Source organism: Paroedura picta, chromosome 5 (genome assembly GCF_049243985.1).
Source record: "Paroedura picta isolate Pp20150507F chromosome 5, Ppicta_v3.0, whole genome shotgun sequence".
NCBI lineage: Eukaryota > Metazoa > Chordata > Lepidosauria > Squamata > Gekkonidae > Paroedura > Paroedura picta.
Genome location: NC_135373.1, coordinates 8,755,345 through 8,768,669, shown reverse-complemented (window position 1 = coordinate 8,768,669; position 13,325 = coordinate 8,755,345). Strand labels below are relative to the sequence as shown.

General features: G+C 47.7%; 1 protein-coding gene across 2 annotated transcripts in view; it reads left to right on the top strand.

The window, feature by feature from the left end:
• Positions 1 to 12,933, top strand: part of LOC143838930 (uncharacterized) — a 67,965-nt gene extending 55,032 nt beyond the window's left edge. Inside the window, exons 1-5 of one of the 2 annotated variants that reach the window (XM_077340821.1) lie at positions 2,705 to 2,746; positions 3,615 to 3,806; positions 7,694 to 7,840; positions 10,435 to 10,569; positions 12,010 to 12,933. In XM_077340821.1, coding sequence (XP_077196936.1) covers positions 3,632 to 3,806; positions 7,694 to 7,840; positions 10,435 to 10,569; positions 12,010 to 12,167 — 615 coding nt within the window. In that variant the 5' untranslated portion in view covers positions 2,705 to 2,746; positions 3,615 to 3,631 and the 3' untranslated portion in view covers positions 12,168 to 12,933. Of the gene's footprint in view, positions 1 to 2,704; positions 2,747 to 3,614; positions 3,807 to 7,693; positions 7,841 to 10,434; positions 10,570 to 12,009 lie in introns of those variants that run through there. The other variant, XM_077340822.1, reaches the window with a different exon arrangement.
• The last annotated feature ends 392 nt before the right edge of the window (positions 12,934 to 13,325 follow it).

The window sequence follows — 13,325 nt, the reverse complement described above, 5'->3', positions numbered from 1 at the left end:
GTCGGGACCCCTCTGGGGGTCAAACAACATTTTGCAGGGGTTGCGGCAGGACAAGCAGCTTGGCCAGGGAGGTGCCATCCCTGTACACAACAGTACACAACAGGCTTGTGGGGTAGATCGAGACAAAGCGTTCATTTGTCTGGATCAGCGGAATAGAGCAAGATTGGCATGGTGGGACAAGAGACAGAACTGAACTGAGAAACCCCGGCAGAAAACCCAATTTATGTACAATCATGAACAATGGATTTTCACACCATTGGTCCGTTTCGGTTTAATTTCTGTGAAAGAACCCTTGCATAGTTTTACAGTTGGGGGTCACCACAAAAGGAGGAACTGGATTAAAGGGAAGGTTGAGAACCACTGACCTAGAGGTTGGCAGCCCTAGTTCCCCTGGAGAACTAGCTGGTTTGGAGGGTGGGCTATATGGCATTATACATTGCTGAGTTTCCTCCCCCCCAAACCACACCCTCCCCGGTCCCTACCCCAAATCTCCAGGAACTTCCTAACATGGAGTTGGCAACCACATCTCCTTCCCACCCAACAGCCTCTCTGTCCTAAGCTCCAGCCCCTCCCAGCAGCGTCTACCTCGGAAAACTGACCCAGTTGAATGGGGGCCACAGTTCCCTGTCCTATTCTTTCCTTCTCAAGCAGTCCCCATCATAGAATCATAGAGATGGAAGGGCCCAAACAGGCCAACTAGTCTGACCCCTTGCTCAATGTAAAACACACATCTTATAGGTTTATACCCTGCTTTTTACTAACCAAAGGAGTCTCGAAGTGGCTGACGATCACCCTCCCTTTCTCTCCCCACAACAGATGCCCTGTGAGGGAGGTGAGGCTAGGAGAGTTGAGAGACAACTGTGGCCTGCCCAAGGTCTCCCAGCTGGCTACATGTGGAGGAGAACTGGGGAATGAAAAGCGGTTCTCCAGATCAGAGGCCATCATTCTCAACCACTATACCAGGGGTAGTCAAACTGCGGCCCTCCAGATGTCCATGGACTACAATTCCCAGGAGCCCCTGCCAGCATTCGCTGGCAGGGGCTCATGGAAATTGTAGTCCATGGACATCTGGAGGGCCGCAGTTTGACTACCCCTGCACTATACCATGCTGGCTCTCCTTGAGTGAGGCTGTTAATAATAGGACATTTTGGAGGTCTTTAATTCATAACGTCACCATAACCTGGGAGCAGTTTGACAGTCCAACACCCACCCACCCAGGGCCGACATATATGCAAATGGTTGAAGGACCAGGCTGCTTCAAGAATAAAACCGTTTCATTGGGGAAAGAAACAACTTTGTGTAGAAAGGGAGAGAGAAGAGACAGTCCTACAGTCTGTTTGTTTTGTTATTCGGCTCTGTTCTGGAGGCATAAAACAATAAAAGCCTGGCTGGTTCTCCAAACAAAAGACACTGATGAATTACTTACATTCTCTGAGCCTTTTAATAAATCATCCAAACATCAGACTTGTAAACAAAACTTTTCAGTCTCTAGAACTTCATCAGTGACTCCTTTAAGGAAAGTATAAAAACTGAATATTACCATTGTTATTAATATTTTAATATTAATATTTTTATTTGGTTTTAAGAATAACAGAAAGAATGATGAGCAATTACAAATAGCAACACAGACCTTCCACCCTCCCCCTCTCGGAGTATAGGTGGTTTCTTAGTAGATCAATTGCAGAGGTAATCCATATAAAAATGCCTTTGTTCTTGGTATTCTTCAGGCGATTTTCTATTGACTCTCGAGGTGAGTTTTATCATTTTCGATAACTCAGCTACCTTACCCAGCTGTAATGGAATAGTTGGTGTCTCCTTGGAGCCAGTTTGGTGTAGTGGCTAGGTGTGTGGACTTCTAATCTGGCGAGCTGGGTTTGATTCTGCACTCCCCCACATGCAGCCAGCTGGGTGACCTTGGGCTCACCACAGCACTGATAAAGCTGTTCTGACTGAGTAGGAATATCAGGGCTCTCTCGGCCTCACCCACCTTCACAGGGTATCTGTTGTGGGGAGAGGAAAGGGAAGGCAAATGTAAGCTGCACTGGGACTCATTCGGGTACAGAAAAGCGGCAGGAGTCTCAAAGCAGCTTACATTCGCCTTCCCTTTTCTCTCCCCACAACAGACACCCTGTGAGGGAGGTGAGGCTGAGAGAGCCCTGAGATTACTGAAGAAGAAGAAGAGTTGGTTCATATGACGCTTTTCTCTACCCAAAGGAGTCTCAAAGCAGCTTACATTCACCTTCCCTTTCCTCTCCCCACAACAGACACCCTGTGAGGGAGGTGAGGCTGAGAGAGCCCTGATATTACTGAAGAAGAAGAAGAAGAAGAAGAAGAAGAAGAAGAAGAGTTGGTTCTTATATGCCACTTCTCTCTACCCGAAGAAGTCTCAAAGCGGCTTACAGTCACCTTCCCTTTCCTCCAAAGAGTTGAGGTTTCCCACTTAAAACAGAAATGTACAGATTCAAGATATGAACGTGAGCTCTGAATTCCAAAACATCTCCCTCAATGGCTGGGTGGCACCATCCTTGGGAAGCTCAACACACTTCAGTCCAGGGGTAGTCAAACTGCGGCCCTCCAGATGTCCGTAGACTACAATTCCCAGGAGCCCCTGCCAGCCCCTGCTTCAGTCCCTTGGGGGGGTGTTCCTTGTTCCCTGGCGGGGACCGTTGGGAGGCCTTCTTGAACAACAGAGTTGGACATTCCGTGGCAGTTGCCGGTGGGGAAGAAGGGAGCGATGTGACCAGGAGTGAGTGGAAGCTGAAGGATCGTTTTGGGAGTGAGTCGCCGAGTCCAAGTTTGGAGACCGGGGCAGAGCCCGGGTGAGGACAGGGATCCCAACAGGGTATAATGTAAGGTGACCAGATTGTCCCACTTTTGGAGTGACATCTGGGGGTACCTAGCAAATTGTACTTATGTTGAAATTAAAATATATATATAAAAAGGTAAAGGTATCCCCTGTGCAAGCACTGGGTCATGTCTGACCCTTGGGGTGATGTCCTCTAGTGGTTTTCATGGCAGACTCAATACAGGGTGGTTTGCCAGGGCCTTTCCCAGTCATTACCGTTTACCCCCCAGCAAGCTGGGTATGCATTTTACCGACCTCAGAAGGATGGAAGGCTAAGTAAATCTCGAGCTGGCTGCTGGGATTGAACTCCCAGCCTCATGGGCAGAGCTTCAGACTGCATGTCTGCTGCCTTACCACTCTGTGCCAGAAGAGGCTCTTAAAAATATATATTACAATACTATTTTTGTGTTCCATGTGTTCTATGAAACTTTTTGTTGCTCCATCTAGATCAAATTTTTAATCAAGAACCCCCCCCCCCCGGGTCAATGGTGTCCCGCTTTACCAATGTTAATATCTGGTCACCTTAGTATAACGCCACCCTCTGAATCAGCCATTTTCTCCTGGAGAACTGATCTCCGTCATGTGGAGATCGGTTGCAGCTCCAGAAGATCTTCAGGTCTCATGTAGAGTGGCGACCTTAGATGAAGAGATCCGAACAGCATGCTCCAAGAGCATCAGGGTTCCCTTCTGAGCTAGATAATAGAACTCAATTTGAGAAAACTAAGTGTTCCAAGAGTGTATACCTTTGTTTTAACTTGGCTTCGTTTAGGGGAGCTCCTATGAGACATGGGATGGCACCAACTGCTGGCTGCAGGATGCACGATCTTCACACTTTTCATCCTGATCCTGGTTGTCACAAGCCACCAGTGGCTCCGCATTGAGTCCGCCAAACAGATGTACCACAGCGGCATCTGGAAAATCTGCACAAAGATGGTGTGCAACAGTATCATTGCCAAAATAGGTGAGAAGAAGGCCCAAGACTTGTTCTGCTCCTTGGCCTTAATATCTCGATGATAGAACTCCTGCTTTGCTTGCAGAAGCTCCCAGGTTCGATCCCCGGCATCACCAGTGAGAAGGATCAGATGGTTGGGAACGTAAAAGGCCTCACGGGACCCCAGAGAAGCTAGGGAAGACAATAATGTTCTTCATAGTCCACTGTCTGACTGGGTAGTAGGCATCTTCATGTGGCCTTGTTAGGGGGAAGGGCTGTGACTCAATCATAGATCATCTGCTTTCCATGCAGGAGGTCCCAAGTTCAATCACAGGCATCTCTTGTTAAAAACAATCCAAAACAGAATCCAAGAACCCTGGAAAGTCTTTGCCAGGATAGACTATGTTAACCAGGGCAGAGTCTGCACTTACTTTGTTTATTCCATTGTCAATCTTATTGAATTCAGATCTATTTGAACTCGGGTCTTCTTCTCCCCCCCCCCCCCCATTGAAACAGGAAAGTGTTCTGCATATGGTTAGGGTAGTTCAGAAGGGGGGGGAGCCAAGGCTCTTTCTTTTCTTGAAGGCGGGGGGGGGGGGAGAGGAGCCAAGCAGGGAGCCTCTTTCTTTTCTTGGAGGGGAGGGGAGAGAATCGAAGAAGGCAGAGGAGGGAGGGAAAACTCCAAGACTGACAGAAGTTGAGAGAAATTAAGGACTTCTCCTTTAAGGTAAGCTTGTCACATGGCCACCTTTGTCCAATCAGAGTGTCTCTACCACGGAAGTAATCCGAATCTTGAAATATTGCGGGTTAAAAGCACTCTAAGATATCGCACAATAAAGGTAGGGTCACTCCGGATCAATCCTTCTTGCTGCAGAAGGAAAATTAAAATCGCCCCAAATCAAAACGGAAATTGCATTCCGTGTAGACGGCAGGGACTGAATCGAACTGGGATTGGAATAAAAGCTCCATGCAGTTTACACCCGGGATAGACCAGTAGTTGGACTCAAAGTAAAGCACAACAGAATTAGAGTCCAGTAGCACCTTTAAGACCAACAAAGTTTTATTCAAGTCATGAGCTTTCGAGTGCAAGCACTCTTCCTCAGACTATGAACCACCATCATAACAGTGGAAATATAAAGCAAAAAGTTAATTATGTTAAATTAATAAACCATGTCACAACATCCAAATTCAGTCATAGGATAATTCTTTGCTAAAATAGCCAATCAGTCCCCTCGAATTCCATTGTAGTTCACAAAAACGTAGGAGAAATAAAACTGTGCATGTTAGTGGCTAACGGCTGTCACTTAACCATTTGTTGCTGGCCCCATCTGTCTCCACCCAAGTGTGAAAACATTCCTGCAAGTGGAAAGCTATGCTGGCAACTATCTTGTCCTGAGACCAGAGGGTTAAATTAAAAATTACATGACGTATTACTAACATCACCTTAGAGTTACATTGTCCCAAATAAAATAAATTAAATTAATTAAAAAGAAGAGAAGATTGTAAGGAATGTGGATATACGAGTTAAACAAGGTTAGCATGCATAGTGAGATAAAAAGCCTATGTCCTTGTTGAGTCCAAGGTATGTCATTGTTGGCTAATGCCTGCTTCCAGATGACGTTGGCCTGGGACAGTCCTGGGCCTGACACAACTCAGGTCCTCAGTTGGCCTGTGGCAAGGCAACACTTCTTCCGCATTCCCTTCCTTGCCGTGGGCATCATCGGGGCCTATGTCATGCCAGGGCCATCTGACAGGGAAAAGGTGGGCTGTCCTAGCCTGACTCCTCCCCACCCATAGCCAAGTACAGCATCCCGGAAAGGGCAAAAAGAAAGGGCAAAAAGGTGGTGATGTTCCACCACATAGCGGAACATCACCACCCCAGCTGCACCGTCTGGAGGCTAAAATCCAGGGTGGACCAGGTGCAGCAGGGAAAATGCTCCCCCATAATAACCCGGGAAAAGGCAGGGCAACCTGCCCCGGGCCAAACACCCAGTGGCAGCCTTGCGTGCTGTTCCGGGTGATGAAAAGGTAATTGTGAAGCAAACACAGGTTCTTGGAGAGAGGACCCCTTTTAACAATTATCTCTTGCAAATCCTCACCGGCAAACATTGTCCCGTAAGTGAAATCCCTGTATTAGAACATGAAGTAATCCATCTATGTAGCCAAAGGTAATTCAGGCTAAGGGTTTTTTGCAAGTAACAATTTGTACTAGAAAGGGAATGATATGAACCAGACAGAGGCATCGCAGTACCGCTGCTTATAACTCAAGCTGGGCCTAGCAACTGTGCTTCCTGTCCATGTCGAGAAACGTAAGCCTGGAGACGAAGAATGGAAAATGGGCAAATGAGAACAAGATGCAATTTAATAAAGATAAGTGTAAAGTTCTGCATCTGGGTCAGAAAAATGAAAAGCATGCCTACTGGATGGGGGATACGCTTCTAGGTAGCACTGTGTGTGAACGAGACCTTGGGGTACTTGTGGATTGTAAACTAAACATGAGCAGGCAGTGTGATGCAGCGGTAAAAAAGGCAAATGCCATTTTGGGCTGTATCAACAGAGGCATCACATCAAAATCACAAGATGTCATAGTCCCATTGTATACGGCACTGGTCAGACCACACCTGGAGTACTGTGTGCAGTTCTGGAGGCCTCACTTCAAGAAGGACGTAGATAAAATTGAAAGGGTACAGAGGAGAGTGACGAAGATGATCTGGGGCCAAGGGACCAAGCCCTATGAAGATAGGTTGAGGGACTTGGGAATGTTCAGCCTGGAGAAAAGGAGGTTGAGAGGGGACATGATAGCTCTCTTTAAGTATTTGAAAGGTTGTCACTTGGAGGAGGGCAGGATGCTGTTTCTGCTGGCTGCAGAGGAGAGGACACGCAGTAATGGGTTTAAACTTCAAGTACAACGATATAGGCTAGATATCAGGAAAAAGTTTTTCACAGTCAGAGTAGTTCAGCAGTGGAATAGGCTGCCTAAGGAGGTGGTGAGCTCCCCCTCACTGGCAGTCTTCAAGCAAAGGTTGGATACACACTTTTCTTGGATGCTTTAGGATGCTTAGGGCTGATCCTGCGTTGAGCAGGGGGTTGGACTAGATGGCCTGTATGGCCCCTTCCAACTCTATGATTCTATGATTCTATGATTCTATGATAAGATCTGGGTTTTCTTACCCAATGTTACACTACCCAAAGCGGCTGACAAACACCTTTCCCTTCCTTCTCCCCACAAAAGGTTGGTGGAGCTGAGGGAGCTCTAAGAGAACTGCTCTGTGAGAACAGCTCAAAGTTGGCTACATATGGAGGAGTGGGGAATCTGGTGCTCAAACTAGAGTCTGCTGCTCCTTGACCACCGAACCACACTGACTCTCAGTAATATTAATGTGAAGAATGTGGTTGTGCACGCATGCACATACATGCGCATCCATGCACAAACACACTTGCATGCGCAAACATGGCAGGGTTGCCAACTCTGTGTTGGAAAATTCCTGGAGAAAGGGAGGGAGTTCAGAAGGGACGTGACGATAGAATTCACCCTCCAAAACTGCCTTTTCCGCCAGAGGCAGAAGTGAAAGGATGACCAACCAGCAGGAAAGCGCCTGCTGGCGTCCCCTGGGTCCTAGCGCCCATTGCATTCCTGGTTGCAATGAGCTTTCTTGCTAGTATTATAAATCTCCCGAGTGATAACAATGGAACGTCATAAATAAATATTATTTCAAAATGTATTAGCTTTTAAAGTATTCAGTTTGCTTCATGTCTTCTGCTCTCCACTTTCCATTGCCTATATTTCCACAAGAGGAACTGGTCTCTGTCATCTGGAGACTCCAGGCCCCACCAGGAGACTGGCAACCCATGTGTGCAGCATGGCTTTCCCACCCGTCCCCCATGCTTCTAACCTTTCTTCCCTTCTCCCACCGCAGCATACTTTCAGATCATCCGATTCCTCTTCGTCCTTGCCCTATTCTGCAGCTTCTTCTGCACCTCGTACATGCTCTTCACTTACCGCTACTTGCCCAGCTATCCGCTACCCCGGTTCTTGTGTTCTGCCACGGGCAGCTTCGCTACAGGTAGGAGTGCTGATTTTACCCAAAAGTCGAGAACTGTTCTAGGAATCCACCCCCTAGGAAGCCTCTTTTAGGAGTATCGCTGTCACTCGCTTTAATCATGTTCTCTGCTGGAATATACAATATTAATTAGAATAGAATTTATCAATAAATGTACAGACTATATAATAAATATAAAGTTTAAGGGGTCGGTTATAACCTTCAAGGCCTTACGCAGTCTGGAACTGGCGTACCTGAGGGACGACCTCCACATCTGCCTCACAAAGACCGATTATGCACTGGGAATTTCACTGCCCCAGCTCCCGTGCAGGAGCACAAATCGGGTGCGGATGAGGCGCACCAGGCCAAATGCTCCCCCATGTGGGTGCAGGAAGAGGTGGGGCAACCTGCCATGACTAAAACCCCTGCCTGCAGCCTGGCATGAAACCTCCAGTGCATAAACGGTCAAAGAGGGCTTCGTTCAGCAAACGGCCCTAAAGAGGTGCGCCTGGTTGTGGCCAGAGCCTTTATTTGGCCCTGGCTTTATTTGGCCCTGGCTCCAGGCTGGCAGAAATGCAGGCCCTCACAGAGCTTCCAAAGTTCCAGAGGACCTGCAAGACCGAGCATTTGGTTGTGTCCCCGGGTCGCACCTCTAACATCTAAATGGGCCCTCTGCCTATCCCGCATCTGGGGTTCATTAGTAACCGTTACTGCCCACTTGCAAGTCCCCCATCTTGAGCCAGTCCATGCAGTCGGTCTGTATGCCTGGCTTTTTAGGCAGTTTATGGGATGGAGCAATTATAGCAGCCTTTCTCAACATTTTTCCCATGGAGAAACCCATGAAATGCTCTTCAGGCTTTGAGAAACCCCAGAAGTGGTGTGATCATGCAGAATAGGGTTGGGAAGCACAGCTGTGGACATGCCCACCTTGGGCTCCTCCCCTTACCACCCCCTCCAGGCCCATTGCTGGCCATTTTGGGAGGGGAGTCAACATGACCATATATGGCCATATCACCTGATAAATGTTTAACAATTCTTTTTTAAAAAGTAGTTAATTTCCATCATTCAGGAAACCCTTCCAGAAAAACCCTGGTTGAGAAAGCCTGGATTACAGTGACCGTTTATGCACTGGGAACTTCATTTCCCCAGCTTCCATGCAGGAACACAAATTGGGGGTGGATGAGGTACACCAGGCCAAATGCTTCCCCATGTGAGTGCAGGAAGAGGTGGGGCAACCTGCCATGACTAAAACTCCAGCCTGCAGCCCGCCATGAAACCCTCAGTGCATAAACGGTCAGTAAGAAGTTTAGCATTTATCCTCCATCTTGTTTCACTTGTATCCTTATTTGACATGTTTCATACCCTGATATAAGCCTCCCTGAGGCAATGTTTGGAGAGGGGTGGCCTAAAAATCCCATAATAATATTTTAATAAGTATTAATAATAATAAAGTGTCAGATCATCTCGAATGTTAATATTCCACACCATCACAAGCATCAACTATTCCGCGATAGATTGATCCAGCTGTACTTTAAAATCTCCCCACTACATTTTGATAGGAGGTGCGTCTTGTGGTGTCCATCAGAAAGGTGATAGGCAGTTGCAGTGTTGTTAATAAGCTTAGCTATCATTTCCTTGTCCCCCCCTTCTCAGATTTTCTTTCATCCCCTGCGGACCCGGAGTATAAAGCCAGAGGTCTCTAGCCCTGTGCAGAACACCCCTCCAAGTATTGACTTTCTGCCCTTGGGAGGGATAGTTGGCCTTGGTAAAATCATAAGCCATCTTCTGGTATGTCCAATGCTGAGGGAGTGGCCATGCACACTCCCCTTTCCTATGAACAACAATAAGGTCAGGAAGACCATGGAGTAGGAGGGATACTTGCAGACACTTCTTCCACACATTTGCACTGTGCAGACAACTGGGCAGCTGTGTGGATGACGGGGCCACAGCATTCATGCTCACATCTTCTTCATGCACAGGGCACCTGAATCATCAGGTCAACACGTTAGAACTTGCAACCCTGGAGCATAGCTGTCATGGCCTGGTTAGTGGCTAAGGCAGGCTTTCTCAACCATGGGTTTGTGAAACCCGGGGGTTTCTTGATGTCCCTCAAAGGGTTTCCGGAATGAGCGGGATTTATTTTATATCTGCATTTTAAATTTGTTTAACACTTACTGGGTGATGTGATCATATATGGTCATGTCGACATGCTCCTCCCCTCCCAAAATGGCCAATGAGGGGCCTGGAGGGGGTGGGACTGGGAAAGGGTGGGTGTCCTTCCCAAACCTATTCCGCACCATCGTGCCAATTCTGGGGTTTCTCAACGGCTGAAGAACGTTTCAGGGGTTTCTCAACGGTAAAATAAAAATGGAGAAAGGCAGAACTAAGGATGTGCAGGGAATGACCCAGAAGCTTGGCTGAATTATATTTCAGGTGAACTTGGTTGTTATCTTGTTGGGCAACCTTGTTGAGCGTCTGGAAGAGTCCATCCCCCCCACCCCCTGATTTTGTTTGGAAATAACTGGGGGTTGGGGAGGGGGGAGTAGTAAATACAGGATCCATCGATCTCTTCTGCCATTCTAAACCTAGCATTTGACCAAGGGTGGTATCTTCACCAGGTTTCTTGACGATGCTTGCCACAATGATATACACCGTCTTTGTCACCAAGCGAGGAATCACCAACACAGCTCGTGTCACCTACCAGCCGACTTTCTACTTGGCCTGGTGCCTTGGACCAATCTTTGCTATATCAGGTGAGAAGGATGATGGGGACAGTTGCTTGTCAGGCATAACGAAATCTTAAGATGGCTCCTTTCACTATCCCTACCTGGGCCCTTAGTAAATGGGCAGCAGCAGCAATGGTGCTGCTGGAGGGAGAGATGGGAAATGGATGGAAGAGTTTGTTCATCTGTTCGTTCGTGTTGTCTCCGGCCTCAGCCACAGGCCTGGCAGAACAGCCTCCCCTTGCGGGCTCTGTGGAACTGCCCCAGGTCCTGCCGAGCTCTAAACTCCCCCGGAAGAGTCTGTTACGCATGGCAGGATCCCTGCCTTATGCCTTGGCACACTGTCTTCTATAACCAATGGCACCCCACAATAGTCTAGGCTTAAGCTAAAGCCATGACACTGCTAGGGTCAGCCAAGCCAGGCCAGACTCCATCTTAGAAATCTTGCTCTCTGCCTCAGGTTTGGAAATCCAGGTGCCTCCATGCCCTACTCTCGACCCCCCCCCCCCATTGTATTTCTAAGTGAGTGGACTGGCTTCCTCCTGTTTGCCTAAGGGCTCCTAGGAAAATCCTTTGTCTTGCAACATTTTTCACACTTGGCCCCTCTGCCAGGGGGGTATTTCCACCCCACACCCTGCCAGCTAGACCTGATGGCTCTCTTCCTCAGAGCCATTAATACCTTTATCAAAAACCATTTACAGCCATCACCCCCACTTGGCCAGGTATTGTCCTAATCTCCGGGGACCCTGGAAACTTCCAGCACATGCTTACCTGAGCCTTGTCACGTAGCCCCCTTCCCAAAATCCTATAAAAACTGTGGCTTCACACAGCCACTCTGAGTGTCTTCCAACCCGGGACCTCCCACGCTGGTTCGTGCTTCTTCCTCTGACCCACCACTCCTCGGACAGGTAACTATCAAGCCTTCCACTCTTCCTCCCCCTTCTCTATATGACTGCTTGTATGTGTGTTAGCTATTAGTGTGTCTTTTTGTTATTTTCCTTTCAATAAAAGCTTATATTAACATTTTACCATTTAAATCTGTGTTTGCCTTGAGTTCCTACAGGTGGAATAACCCTCGTATACAAAGGTAACGATCCGATAACGCTAAGTTACCCCCCTCTCGCAGCATTTGAGCTAATATTCCCCACAAGCTCAAAGATACATGTTTTTAGGACACGTGTCCAAGCAATTTGGGTAACAAGTCTTCCGTCAGGCCAGGCTTAAAGAAATAAACATCCAGACCAGGGGTAGTCAAACTGCGGCCCTCCAGATGTCCATGGACTACAATTCCCAGGAGCCCTTGCCAGCATTCGCTGGCGAATGCTGGCAAGGGCTCCTGGGAATTGTAGTCCATGGACATCTGGAGGGCCGCAGTTTGATTACCCCTGATCCAGACAGTCCAGACGTGAGATTTTGCTTTTAACGTCCTGGCTAACACTTTTAGCCCTTTCTCCTGGCTTTTCTCCACAGGTTTCGTGAATCTGTTGGCCCACTACTTCATGCCGGTCCATCGCATCAGCTTAGCAGACCAGGACAGCTTAAGCCGATCTTCGATCTCAGATGTAAAGATGAGCGTACAGGGCGGCTGTCAAAACGACATGGTGTTGGGCAGCATGAGAGCATTCTGACGGGCAAAGATTGGGAAAGGGCTGGGGAGCAGTCACAGGGTAAAGGGCACAAAACCCTAACTGAAGGGGGACAGTTATCAGAGGTAGTACACTTCTTTCCCTCATCCTCCTTTCCCTGTACACCTGAGGTGGTCAAACCATGACTGTCGGGATGTCCATGGACTACAATTCCCATGAGCCCCTGGGGCTCATGGAAATTGTAGTCCATGGAAATCCAAACAGTCACGGTTTGGCCACCCTGCCATAGACTGAAACCCTTGCTTACATTTGTAATAGAAGGGGCCAGATTTCACACCTGTGGGACAATGAAGCTGAGGGCAATGACCAGAAATGGTACCATTCCACACTGCAGGCAGAGGAGAAAGGAGACTTCCTCATTTTTAAAAACTCCCTGCCAGTAGAAAACTAGCACAAGAAATTAAGCCGGAGCTTAGTGCTAGTTATCTAGTTGCGGGGAATTTTGCATGCATAAGAATATTCAGAGTTGGATCCATTGCCCACAGTCCTCTGATACACATGCTGTTCCACTTCCTCAACATTTGAGCACCTCCCTCTCTGGCCTGTCTGAATTAGGCCTGTCTCCTCTGCTGGGTCTTATGACTGCATTTGAATGTGTGCACGGATCTTTTTGGCTGTTGTTTATGGGCATGAAATGAACATCACAGCTGATCTAATGACTCTGCCTACCTGATTGCAGGAGACTTTATAACTGCTGGCCTTCTCTCTGTGTGCATGTATGTGATTGCCACTCTCTTGGGTGTTTTGAGGCCTGTAAAATAAAAAAAATGTTGATACTGTTGCATTCGGAATTGGGAAATTGCTCGTCTTCCTCCCTTTCCTTCTGTGACACCCTTCTTACCCTGTCTTCAATATTATATTTTGTTTTCAATCCTTTGTGCAGTCATTTGCTAGATGGGACTGCACAAGGATAAACAAAGGATAAACAATCTACAGTTATTAAGATTCTGTACATAACAAAGGATTCAGCTTCACTGAAAGGACAGGCAGTTGGGGAGAAAGAAGAAGAAGAAGAAGAGTTGGTTCTTATATGCTGCTTTTCTCTACCCGAAGGAGTCTCAAAGTGGCTTACAGTCGCCTTCCCTTTCCTCTCCACCCTGTGAGGTGGGTGAGGCTGAGAGAGCCCTGATATTCCTGCTT